This window comes from Eumetopias jubatus, unplaced genomic scaffold (genome assembly GCF_037043125.1).
Source record: "Eumetopias jubatus isolate StellerSeaLion01/CBP00866 unplaced genomic scaffold, mEumJub1_p1.0 scaffold_5, whole genome shotgun sequence".
In the NCBI taxonomy this organism is placed as follows: Eukaryota; Metazoa; Chordata; class Mammalia; order Carnivora; family Otariidae; genus Eumetopias; species Eumetopias jubatus.
This window is the reverse complement of record NW_028274811.1, coordinates 52,853,623-52,866,840: the sequence shown is the minus strand read 5'-3', so window position 1 is coordinate 52,866,840 and position 13,218 is coordinate 52,853,623. Positions and strand designations below refer to the sequence as shown.

The 13,218-nt window shown below is 43.0% G+C and overlaps 2 protein-coding genes and 1 long non-coding RNA gene across 7 annotated transcripts in view; 1 reads left to right on the top strand and 2 right to left on the bottom strand.

Annotated features, from left to right (window-relative positions):
• Positions 1-105: 105 nt before the first annotated feature.
• On the bottom strand, positions 106-2,726 carry LOC148164354 (uncharacterized). The gene is made up of 2 exons (XR_015768177.1): positions 2,567-2,726; positions 106-346 (listed from the first exon to the last, which is right to left on the bottom strand). It is a non-coding gene; the product is annotated as an uncharacterized LOC148164354 (long non-coding RNA).
• CCDC125 (coiled-coil domain containing 125) overlaps positions 2,129-13,218 on the top strand; it is a 29,728-nt gene continuing 18,638 nt past the window's right edge. Inside the window, exons 1-4 of one of the 3 annotated variants that reach the window (XM_088023332.1) lie at positions 2,129-2,278; positions 2,634-2,815; positions 9,720-10,072; positions 12,615-12,673. In XM_088023332.1, coding sequence (XP_087879458.1) covers positions 9,763-10,072; positions 12,615-12,673 — 369 coding nt within the window. In that variant the 5' untranslated portion in view covers positions 2,129-2,278; positions 2,634-2,815; positions 9,720-9,762. The other 2 variants (XM_028089604.2, XM_028089605.2) reach the window with 2 other exon arrangements.
• CDK7 (cyclin dependent kinase 7) overlaps positions 8,416-13,218 on the bottom strand; it is a 47,727-nt gene continuing 42,924 nt past the window's right edge. The window contains exons 12-13 of one of the 3 annotated variants that reach the window (XM_028089609.2): positions 10,972-11,023; positions 8,416-10,469 (exon numbers count right to left, since the gene is read on the bottom strand). In XM_028089609.2, the coding sequence (XP_027945410.1) occupies positions 11,004-11,023 (20 nt within the window). In that variant the 3' untranslated portion in view covers positions 8,416-10,469; positions 10,972-11,003. The other 2 variants (XM_028089608.2, XM_028089611.2) reach the window with 2 other exon arrangements.

Sequence of the window (13,218 nt, the reverse complement as noted above, 5' to 3'; positions counted from 1 at the left end):
CAAAAACCTTTTGGCAGTTCCTCAAAATGTTAATCACGAAGTATTATATGGCCCAGCAATTCCATTCCTAGGAATATACCCATGAGGAATAAAAACACACATCCATCCACACAAAAACTTACTGATGAATATTCACAGCAGCATGATTCATAATAGCCCCAAACCGGGAAAAAACCCAATCCAGGGGCACCTGGGTGGCTCAGTCGTTAAGCGTCTGCCTTCGGCTCAGGTCATGGTCCCGGGGTCCTGGGATTGAGTCCTGCATGGGGCTCCCTTCTCTGTGGGAAGCCTGCTTCTCCCTCTCCCACTCCCCTTGCTTGTGTTCACTCTCTCGCTGCGTCTCTCTCTGTCAAATACATAAATAAAATCTTTAAAAAAAAAAACCCAATCCAATGTCAATCAACATTGGACAAATATGGGTAAATAAAAGTGATACACCCATAAAATTGAATATTATTTGGCCATAAAAACAATTAAGTACTGATACATGCTACAGTTTCATGGTAAATCTTGAAAACATAATGCTAAGTGAAAGAAGCCAGTCACAAAAGACTATATATTGTATGATTCCATTTATAAGAAATGTCCAGAACAGGCAAATATTTAAAGACAGTAGACTAGTGGTCTTTCCAGGGCTGGGGCAGGTGAAGGAAAATGACAAGTGATTACTAATGGATAAGGGGTTTCTTTTTGAAGTAATGAAAATATTCTAAAATTGGTTGTGCTGGGGCACCTGGGTGGCTGTCAGTTGAGCATCTGACTTCAGCTCGGGTCATGATCTCTGGGTTATGAGACTGAGCCCCCAGTTGGGCTTCCTGCTCAGTGGGGAGTCTGCTTGTCCCTCCCCACTCTCCCCCTCCCCTGTTGGAGCTCTCTCAAATAAATAAAATCTTAAATAAATAAATAAAATTGGGACATCTGGGTGGCTCAGTCAGTTAAGTGTCTGCCTTTGGCTCAGGTCATGGTCTCAGGGTCCTGGGATGGAGTCCCACCTCAGGCTCCCTGCTCAGTGGGAAGCCTGATTCTCCTTCTGCCTGCTGCTCCCCCTGCTTGTGCTTTCTCTGACAAAGAAATAAAATCTTTAAAAAAATAAAAATTAAAAAACTGGTTGTGATTACATAACTGTTAATTACTAAAAAAATCACTGAGTTGTATACTTTAAATTGTATACTATGTGGATAAGAGCTAAATAAAGCTGTTAAATAATACACATCAGATTTGAAATGTACTCAAACTGGTTGATACGTTTTTAAAGACATTCAGCACACATTTGTTACGCAATAGTTTACCAGCATGGCACATAGTGATGAAAACCAACTTTAGACTCATGTCTTATTTATTTTAAGATTTTACTTATTTATTTAACAGAAGAGAGAGTGAGCACAAGCAAGGGGAGCAGGAGAAGCAGGCTCCCCATTAAGCAGGGAGCCCAACGTGGGGCTCGATGCCAGGACCCTGGGACCACGACCTGAGCTGAAGGCAAACACTTAACTGAGTCACCCAGGTGCCGGGACTCGTCTTTTTTAAACAAAAATTTTATATGCATGCATTCAAAGTTCTGCTTTCTGGAGAAGTCTGACAAAGAAAATAGAGTTAAAGTTTTTCTAGGGGTAAAGTTATGAAATATTTTTAGGGCAAAGAAGGCTATTTTATTTTTTTATTTTTTTAGATTTTATTTATTTGAAAGAGAGAATGAGAGAGAGAGAGCACGAGAGGGAAGAGGGTCAGAGGGAGAAGCGGACTCCCTGCTGAGGGAGCCCGATGTGGGACTTGATCCCGGGACTCCAGGATCATGACCTGAGCCGAAGGCAGTTGCTTAACCAACTGAGCCACCCAGGCGCCCTAGAAGGCTATTTTAAATAGTCCAAAGTTTAAAAAAAAACTATTTTTAGTTTCCAAAGCTACTGAATATGCTAGATAGTAGGCAAACTGACTTTAAAGCTGTAAATAATCTCTTATGATAATCTTAAATCCCCCAAGCATCTAACATGCACACAGCATTGATCTTGTTCTATAATTGATCTTGTTCTAAGTCTGGTTTGCCATTTGTGTAGGTTATGCTTCCTTGGGGAAGTGGGCGGTTAAGGGAAATGTGGGCTGGATCTGGAGAAGAGGAAGAACAAAAGTCGTCTGTTACCGTGAAGAAAGGGTTCATTAGCTTGTTTCTAATCCAGGGTAATCTTTAAATCCTGCCAAGTTTCTGGACCACCACGAAGTCCCTTCAGTTACTTCAAGGACGTCGGATACTAGGAACTACTATCGAAATCATTTCACCCAGGTAAGGAAGCTATTGACTTGGCACTTTCTGGTGGGGTAGGAGGGAGCTAGGGCCCGTCTCCGGAAACCTACGGGGCTCGTTCCCAGCAGCAACGCTTTAGGGCCCCTCCTGTTCCTTCCCGGTGCCACGCCTTTGCGCCAGCAGTTCGTCTCGCCCGCAAAGCCCTCCTCATTTCTTGCACGGAAAGCCTGCTTTCCTGGTCCACCTACACCGCAGACCTTCAGCTCGGATCCAGCTTCCTCTTACGGGACCCCTGGACACTTCATGTTTCAGCTATCTCATTTTTACCTTTACTGACGCATACACGGGCTTGTTCTAAGTCTCGCGCTACCATTTCTAATTCGATCACTCGTAGTGGGCAAATCTTGGAGCCTGCAGCTGGACGGAGCCTGCGGCAGGCGCGGACAGGCGGCGGAAGCGTCCCACACGGTACCGGAGGCCACGGCTGCATCGCCCCTCCTTCCGGTCCGGGCGGCGCGCGCGGTCACGTGGCTGGAGGGCGGCGGCGGCGCGCGCGGCGTAGACGGTCGGCGCCAGGTGAGCGCGCTTGGTGGGGTGCGGGGGCGGGGAAGCTCCTGCGCACGGGGTCGGAGTCTGGGATCCTGTCCCCGCGACCGACGCTGCGGAGGTGCCCGGCCAGGCCCGGCAGGTGGGGACGGCCGGGGGGTGTGTTGCGGGGGGAGGACCATGGGCTCGGGCTGCGCGGATTCGTGGAAACTCAGCAGGTTGTGGACAAGCTGGCACACCGGCTGCTTTTTCCCTAAATGCTAGTTTAATGGCCTTTTCTCACGTTGAAAAAATAAGGAATAGATTTGAAAGATTCTGTTTCTGCTTTCCGCCCCCCTCCTCCTTTATTTTATTTTTCCTATTAGTGTTGAGCCTTAAAACTACAGCGCATTAAATGCAGTGTAGTGTCCTGCAACAGAAAAAGGACATCAGTAGAAAAACTGGGGAAATCCTAGTAAAGTTTGTGGTTTGGTTAATAGCATGTATCAATATTAGCTTATTAATTTTGATAAATGTACCCTAATATTAACAGGAGTCTCAGCAAAGGATATACAGGAAGTCTCTGCACTATCTTTGAGACGTAATGTAAATCTAAAATTATTTTCACAAAAAGTTGAAAAATAAAATGCCAGAGAGTGGTGTAACAAGTCATTGTTCACCAGGGAGGGCCCACATTAGTTCCTCTTTGTGGAACCTGCAGGAATTAGGTATCTGTTTGACCAACCTGTTTGCTAGGGCAAGAGTTGTCAGGCTAGTGGGTGTGGATGCTTCTACTCCAAGTTTTCTAAGCAGAAGTCTTTTTTTCTTTCAGTTCCGTCTATCACATGTCTTTGGATACTTCTTGCAGAAGGGGCATGTGCGATAAAAATGTTAGGAAGGACTAAAAAAAAAGGTACAGAGATGCCTGGCCGGCTCAGTCAGAAGAGCATGTGACTCTGCATCTTGGGGTCGTTGAGTTCAAGCCCCAGGTTGGGTGTAGAGATTACTCAAATAAAAACTTAAAAAAAATGGGGTGCCTGGGTGACTCAGTCGTTAAGTGTCTGCCTTCAGCTCAGGTCATGATCCCGGGGTCCTGGGATCGAGCCCCACATCGGGCTCCCTGCTCGGCGGGAAGCCTGCTTCTCCCTCTCCCACTCCGCCTGCTTGTGTTCCCTCTCTTGCTGTGTCTCTCTGTCAAAATAAATAAATAAAATCTTTAAAAAAAAAAAACTTAAAAAAAAATTTTTTAAATGCGGACGTGTGTGGCTCAGTCAGCTAAGCATCTTACTCTTGGTTTCTGTTCAGGTCACGATCTCATGAATCATGAGATTGAGCCCTGTGTTGGGCTCCACGCTCAGCGGGAGTCTGCTGGAAGATTCTCTCCCTCTGCCTCTCCTCCCACTTGCTCTGTCTCTCAATAAATCTTTTTTTTTTAATTTAAGATTTTATTTATTTATTTGACAGAGAGAGACACAGCAAGAGAGGAAACACAAGCCGGGGGAGTGGGAGAGGGAGAAGCAGGCTTCCCGCGGAGCAGGGAGCCCAATGTGGGGCTTGATCCCAGGACCCAGGGATCATGACCTGAGCCGAAGGCAGACGCTTAACGACTGAGCCACGCAGGCGCCCCATCTCTTAATATATCTTAAAAAAATAAAAAGGTACAATACAGAGCTAGGAAGCTCAGAGGTAGGAGAAATCACATCTGGTTCAGGAGTGCCGGGGGGCTACTGGAGGGAGTGGCTGTCATGAGCTGATGGGGACTTCGAGGAGAGAGCATTCCTGGGGTGGAGAAGAGCACCAGGAGAGGCTTGAAGGTGACTGCACAGAGAGGGCCTGGGTGCAGGTGCAGTCCTTCGTAATGGAAGCACAGAGCCTGTCCAGGGAGCAGTGACAGCTGAAATGGGAAGTAAAAACTGGAGTCTCATTGTAGATAACAGGGTGACACTTTAATTATATATGCCACGGGAGCCATGGAATGTCTTAGGGTAAGAGAGGGTCATCATTAGATCTGTGCTCGGAGCAGCAGTGTATAGGATGAACAGTTGTTGAAGTAGAACAACTAGGGAACTATTGGTTTAGCCCAGGAGAAGTAATAAATTCAGCCAGGGCTGCAAAGTTGATATCCAAAGAAGGATATGGTTTGGGGAGATTTTGTGGGCCTAGAGGACTTGGTAACTGAAGGGATCAAGGAAAAGAGAACTTACAAAGTTTTGGATCTGGGTGTTTTGGAGCATGAATGAATGATACATATGCAGAAATAGAGGACTCAGGATGAGATCTAGGGTGGGGCGGGAGGGCATTGATTTCTTTTTTGAACAGCTGTGTTTGAATTGCTGGCAGGCCATCCAGCTGGAAATGTGTATGTAATTGTGTTTAACAGTTGAAGGCAAATGTACATAGCAGGGACGGAAAGAGGAAAAGAAGCCTGAGCAGGCCGACAGGAGGCAGTCAGTCATCCCCGTGGGGCTGAAGAGCTAAGGTCAACTGGGGGCCTGCTTGTAGCAAATAGGTAATGTCATAGCTTCTGCACAGGTGGGAGAGGCTGCGGAGCTGGAATTCAGCAATTAGGAAGTCAGTGGCCACTTTTCAGAGAGTTTTTTTAGAGCACATGTAGGAAGATTGCTCATTGCCATCTGTTCATCCTATGGCCTTTCCCAAGTGACCAGAACCCTGGGCCAGGAGCCAGAGATATGGCTTCTAGATATGGCCACTACCTGTGTAATTTTGGGGAAGTCATGTATAGCTTGTACTAGCAAAGAAAAATAAAACTGGAAGAACCCTTTTTTTCCTAGCAACAACAGTCCATTGAACTAGCATTCCACGGGGCACACTGGGAAATGCTGATACAGAACCAGAATTTTAGAGCCTTAAAGAAACAAAAAACCATCTTATCCAATCCTCCCATTTAACAAAGAAACTGATACTCAAATTCTAAATCAATAAACATTGATTTCAAATACATCGATGGTACAAAACAACCCTATAAAGTAGTAATGCTTAAGCCCATTTTGGAGATTGGAAAACATGCTCCGAGAAGTTAAAGGACTTGCCCAAGATGATAGAGCAGCAAGTGGTGGGGTGAAATTTGAACTCAGACCTCCTGAGTCAGGGCCTTCTCTGTCACACATCCTGCTGCCTGCCTGGTTTTCAACGTTGAGTACATTTAAAACCGGCTACTGGAACATTAGTAACTTAGAACATTTTCCCTTTCTTAGAAGGCATGTGTTTTAAAAGTCATTTAGTTTGACTTCATTACATATGAGTATTAGTATATAAAACATGAGAGAGTACACAGCCGGCCGTTCCCAAAGTTACATTTTTAAAAAAAACGGTAGAGTACTGGATCATGGGAAAGTTCATTATGTTCAGCTGTGAACAGCAGAAAGAGAACGATGATAGCTGGTTTTATGTGGCACATTAAAAAATATTCTTAGCTAATCCTGCGGTTGCTTACTCTTTCCTCTTGCTACTTTTTTCCTTTGTGTTGACCAATTCCATTTTCTCCACTGCTGGCTGCCCAGTCCTGATCACACCCTCTAACAGAGGTGTGAGATTGCATTTATAAGCAGGAATTTGCGATAGAGGTAAAACACAGCTTCTTAGGGAGTAATTTCTTGTCTATCTTGACAAAAATAGACAAACTTATTATTTCGGAAAGGAGCCAAGATGATTTTGTAAAAATTTGGGGGGAAAATGACTTTTACTTTCAGTTCTGTTTGATGTTATAAATAATAGAAATGTGGTTTATTCTGATGTTAATTTCATTCACATTCGCAGAGAGCAGTGGCTAAGAGTGTCACAGTGTCTCTGACATGAGGGATCAGGATTCAGAATCTGGTTCTTTCTCTCTCTCTTTTTTTTTTTTTTTTTAAGATTTTATTTATTTATTTGAGAGAAAGAGAATGAGAGACAGAGAGCACGAGAGGGAAGAGGGTCAGAGGGAGAAGCAGACTCCCTGCTGAGCAAGGAGCCCGATGCGGGACTCGATCCTGGGACTCCAGGATCATGACCTGAGCTGAAGGCAGTCGCTTAACCAACTGAGCCACCCAGGCCCCCCTGGTTCTTTCTCTTGTTAGGTATGTTACTTAACCTCTCTGTGCTTAAGTTTAATTGTCTAGACTTAATAACAGGAGTGTCTTGCAAAGTAAAGATTAAATAGAATAAGTAAAACACTTAAATAGTGCCTAGCACATAGAAATAAGCAACAAGTACTATTATTACATCACTGAAAAAGAACTGGAGCTGATTTAAAGCATCTACTTTAATAATTTGCTTATCTAGGAGGGTTACAACTGATGAACGCATTTCTCATCTTGTCCCCTAATCCAGTTAAAGATCCCTTATTCTTTTTGGTTTAAAATTTTTTTTTTAAATTTTTTAAAAAAATAATTTTTTTCACATTCTAAAGGTATAATTTACATACAATAAAATGTAAGGATGATAAGTTTTGACAAACCATCACTGGTCAAGATAGAAGACTTTTCTATCACCCCCAAAAAGATTGTTCATGCTCTCTGAAGGCAGCCTTTCACCCTAGGCAACCACTGATCTGTGTCTGTTATGTATATTAGTTTGGCCAGGATTTCACATAGTATGTCTTCCTCTGTTTGCACAATGTCTCTGAGATACATCCACGTTGTCACATACATTAGAAATTCATTATTTATTGCCGAATATATTCTGTTGTATGGACTTACCACAGTTTGTTTTTCTGTTGATGGACATATGGGTTGTTTCCAGTTTGGGGCCAATTTGAGTAATGCTGTGACCCTTCATGCACACACCTTTGTCTGAACATATGTTTTCTTTTCCCTTGGGTAAATATCAAAAATGCCCCAATTGCTGGATCACCTGTTTAAAAGAAACTGTCAAACTTTTCCTCAGGGGTTGTACCATTTTATACCCCTGCCAACTGTGTATGTCCACATCCGCAGCAACACAGAATTGACAGTGGTGTGTAACAGAATCTCATTATAGTTTAAATCTACAATTCCCTGACAGCTAACGATGAGCATCTTTCTGTCTGTGTACCTTCTTTTATGATGTTATCTTTTCAAACCTGTAAGGGCTTTTGCTTTCAAATATTGAAAATATATGGTACTGGGGCACCTGGGTGGCTCAGTCCTTTAAGCGTCTGCCTTCGGCTCAGGTCGTGATCACCAGTCCCGGTCCAGCTCCCTCTTCTGCAGAGAGTCTTCTCCCTCTGCCTGCCGCTCCCCCTGCTTGTGCACTCACTCTCTGTCTCTCAAATAGATAAAATCTTAAAAAAAAAAAAAGTATAAAACAACAAACCCCTTCAAACATGATCAGATTTATCTGGCATCTATGTGTGGTTTTCTTTCCTTTTTTTTTTTTCAAGATTTTATTTATTCGAGAGAGAGAGAACAGAGGGAGAGCTAAGAGGAAGAAGCAGCCTCCTCGCTGAGCAGGGAGCCCAATGCGGGCTTGACCCCAGGACCCTGGGATCATGACCTGAGCCCAAGGCAGACACTTAACCAACTGAGCCACCCCGGCGCCCTATGTGTGGTTTTAATCGTGGAAGAATAAGAGAAACATCTCACTAGAAAATGCAAGACTTAGATTCAATTATTTTTTAAAGTCCTGGTAAGCAATTATTTAAAGAGCAGGATATTTAGAAAAGATGTCAGATGTATTTATTTTTTTTTAATGAGTCTTGAAAAGAGGATTGAGATGTTTCTAAACAACTACATCAAAATAGCGGTTTTGAAATGCCTGGTGGTGAAAGTCCTTCTCAACTGTCCTCTGTGCGGGAGGAACAAGGCTGAGCAGTTAAGGTGCTGTCCAGCCACCAGGTAGGTGCCTACAGTGGTCAGTGGTCTCCCCACAGGGAGGGCTCATTGGTGGGCACTGTAAGGCATTTTATCTGGAATGTTTTCTTCTGGGAAGAAGGGCAGGCACTTAGCTCCACAGTATGCAGGGTGGAGCCTTGCTGAGGTGACTCTTTTTCTGCCGGACAGGCAAGTATTTCAGTTTGTTTATTCCTTCCTTCATTCACTTATTTAAGAAGTATTTCTTGAGTACCAGTTATGTCCCAGATACTGTCTTAGGCATTGGGAACGCAGTGATGATCCAAACAGACAAAATTTTCTATTCCGCTTAGGGCCATCTGGCGCAGGTCTCAACTCTGGCAGAGGAAAAGTTTCAGGTTGCCCTACTTTTGAGAGGCATCATAGGCCGGTCAGAACCAACTCCTACTTTCCTAGGCTCCCACTTTTGTACTCCCTTCCCCCTTTTGGTGGCATGATTAGAAAAATGAGTAAAATAGGGAGGGGTACGTTAGAAGGTCCTAAGTGCTAAGGGGCAAAATAAAGCAGAGAAGTGGGAGAAGGAGGAGGTGGCAATTTTAGACCCAGTGTCAGTCACGGAGGTGCTACTGAAGGAAAGACCCAGAGGAGGTGAAGAACCAGTTGAGCAACTGTCTGGGGAAGAGCATCCCAGGAGAACTGTGTCTTCATAGAAACAGAAGATAAACCAAGTAGAGCTAGAGGAGGGGCTCTAAGAGCGCCAAGCCCCTGAAGTGCATGAAGGGCCATGAAGGGACAGAGGCGGGGTGGTCTCCGTAGCCACTGCAAGTCCCCGTTTTCAGAGACTTCTTGAATTCTATACAGCTCTTCGACTTGTGAAAGCCATACCCTTTCTTCTCTTTCCTTGGCAAAAGCTGATCTGCTTTATCCTGATCAGGAAATAATTAGATTCAGTAAAAAGGTTTTCCTGCTTCCTTATAATTCACTGCAATCTTTGAAATAAGAGGTTGGATCTTCTCCTACCTAAAAGGCCCTTAAATGTTAAATAACTTGAATTGGATTGTAAGGGCTGTTTGTGTGCTGATGCCTCGCTGGGATAGTCATGCCTGAGAGAAAGAAACTTTTCTCCCCACTAAAACCCAACTTTATTATACTGATGGTTTTTAAACTACTATTTCTCTTAATCACAGATAACAACCTGGTTTTCCTTATGTTACATACGGCATCTGGCTGATGAGCAGGGTGGTGAGGCCGCCAAGCGAGGCAGAGCTGTGGGCCTGGGAAACGGAGGACGATGACATGGCAGAAGGCGACTTGGGGTATGGCCTCGGAAGAAGGCCCGGCGGTATTTACGAAGTGCAAGTTTCACGCCTATCGACATCAAGAAAAAGATCTGATGGCAAGAACTTCAGCCCACCCTCACTTCCAGGACAGGGGGAAGAAGGAAGTGGCGCCATTTTTCAGTATTCCAGGCATAAGGGCTTGCAAGATACATACCCTGCAGAGCCCAGAACTTCCCACTCCAGACAACAGAGTAGCAGTGGTAAGAATGCTTAGTGCCCTCTCCTGTCTCCTCCTCTCCTGTGAATTTCATCAGTGTTTTCACCCTTCCAACACCAGACAATAGGTCACTGTGGTGTGTGGGGATTCATCTTTATTCACCTTGTGGGATTGGTGCTAGTATAAAAGTAACCCATGTTTCTATTTCCAAGTATTGTACAAATGGAGGAGTGTAGTAGTTATTTTGCATTAATACAGATATGTTAGTGATATCGGTGATTATCTACCTTGCTTTTGTGTGTGTGTGATTTAGTGGTATACATCCATTTTTTTTTTTTTTAATTCAAGTATTTATTGGGTACCTATTAGGTGCCAGGGGTTGTTCGAGGCTCTGGGAACATTAGTGAACAAAATAGTCTCCATGTCATGCAGTTCACATTCTAGTAGAGGAAAGAAAAAATTAATCTACCAGTCAACAGCTATGTAACATCAGGCAGTAGTAGGTGCAGGGACAGTGAGTATTTGGAGGGGTTGGCGCATGCTCTTTCAGGCAAGGGTCGGGGTACCTATCTAAGGAGGGGGCTTTTGAGCACCAGAATGAAATGATGTCCAGGCCTGGTACTTATCTGGGGAAGGTATGTTCCAGGCAAAAGATGTATGCGTCCAGTTATTTTATGAGTGTCATGAAATCCTCCCCCTAAAAATTAATCTTTTTTAAAAGTAATCTCTACACTCAGTGTGGGTAGTGCAACCCAGAGATCAAGAGTCGCATGTTCCACCGACTGAGGCAGCCAGGTGCCTCTCATAAAATTCATCTTAATTTATCAGAACAAAAAATAAATTATGCCATATATTAAAGAAAGAATAAAATTCAGAATCACATTGTGATAGAATGTTACAACTCCAAAATTGTTGGGAACCCAGGGGTGACTCCATGCCTACCTGGTGGCATAGCTCTTGTCTGGCTGAATCTTCTATAATCCATGTGGTAAACCTTCCCCCACGCAAGTGGAACAAACACAAATTAGAACAACATGAGAATAATTTAAGAAACATGGTTTTTAGATTTACAAAAAACATGCTGCAGATGAGGATCTTATCCCCCATCTTTCAAAATCCTTCTTGAAATTAGGACAGGATTATTTATATATTTTTCTTTCAGTTCCTTATGCATAGAGGTTGGGTTCTGTTTTGCAAGCAAGATGCTGAAAACCGCACATATTGCTAAAATGCCTTTATAAGAACATGAGGAAACCACTGGGATATAAACAAAATGAAACAGTAAAAGTATGAGCTCCTGTCTTGTTGGGTTATGGACTTTTATCTCAAGTTAGCCTGATCCTACCTAAGGATATTGTACTGGTTTCTTGTCTGCTAATAGGTAATTTCCAAATTACCACAAATTTAATGCCTATCTTTAAGATAACACAAATTTATTATCTTACAGTTCTGCAGGTTAGAAATCCAAAACAGGTTTTACTGGGCTAAAATCCAGATGTCGGCAGGGCTGCGTTCCTTCTGGAGACTCTATTCCTGAGAAGAGTATCCGTTCCTGAGCCTTTTTCAACTTCTAGAGCCCACCTACATTCCTTGGCTTGTGGCCACCTTCCTCCATCTTCAAAGCCAGCAATGGCTGGTCAAGTCTTTCTCATGCTGTTTCACCCTGACACTGACTTTCCTGCCTCCTTCTTTCATTCATAAGGACCCTTTGTGAGTACAATGGGGTCACCTGGATAATCCAGGATAATCTCCTAGTCCTTAACTTAAACCAACAAAGTCCCTTTTGCCGTGTATTCACAGGTTCCGGGGATTAAGATGTGGTCATCTTTAGGGCCATTATTCTGCCTAGCACAAGTATTACTACAACAGAACTTGTCATTGCCAACCCAATGTCACTTGTCTCTCCTTGGAGCCTTGTGCCATTGGAATAAAAACAAGACTTAGTTTTTGCCTTGGATACTGTCATACTGAAAGTTCAGAACAGCAAAGAAGAAATTGTTTTGAGAAGTTTTTAATGTCCCTCAAAATACTCTTTCTAAAAAATCTTTTCTTCCTTTTACTTCTTCTTAGTCTTCTTGCTTGTAATTTACCACTTTCATGTTTTTCTATTGCCAGTGAGACCACACTGAAAATGAAGCTCCTGGGAAGCTCAGTTTAATGTCTCAATTGATCACAGTAAGGAGAGAGTAATTGAAGTTACAGGAGACTTCTAGTCATTCTCCTTGGAAAGAAATTAAATTCAGGTTATTTCTTAGATATTTCATATCACTATATTGATCAAACTTAAGCCAAACACCAGAGTTTATTTCACTCACCAACATTCATGTTTTTAAATACTGTTTTGTATGTAGTAATTAAACAATTCATTAACAAGTTTTATTAGAGAGTACCTTTTTAAGGAGTATTTTTATTCAAATGTATGTATCTTTTCATTTGTGCCATGTTTTAAGCTACCTATTTTTATCATTATGTGGTTTATTACAACTCTTTCCTCTTGACAAAAAATTGTATTTGATATTTTGTAAACAGATGTCCTGTATTCAACTAGTTAAAAAAAAGTATTTGTTTTGTTTTTTTCCTAATAGATTCTAATTCAGAATTGTCAAGTGTAGAATTAAAGCGACGTCTTCAGGATACTTTAGAGGTAAGTACTCCGGCTAATACAAAAATTCTCCTGTGAACAAAGCCCACTGATATTTTAAATACTGTCTTTCCAGATATGTTCAGTGAGCCACAGTGTAAAAGCTCATAACTTTCAACTGGTCTCCTCTGTCTCTTACCTTCCTCATCTCTCAAGAAAGCTATTTACGTAAACAGACCCTCCAGCTTGCCTTTCACCCAAACCTTTCACAAGAGAGTTACAGACTTCCCTCCGCCTTCCCTGTGTGTGTGGCTTGAAATAAACTGACTTAATTTAACCTCTTTGAAGTCAGAAGACAGCAGGCTTTCCAGGTGCTCTGTGTCCAGCCTGCTGCTGGGAGTAGGAGTATGTGTGCAGGGGAACAGGAAGACCCACTGTGAACTTGTAACTCTTCTGGTGAAAGCTACTGAGCTACCATTTTGTTTTCTAGGGCTGCTGTAGCAAAGCACCACCAACAGGTGGCTTAAAACTACAGAGGTTTATTCTCTCAGTTCTGGAGGCTAGAAATCTGAAATCAAGATGTCAGTTGGCCATGTTCCCTCTGGAAG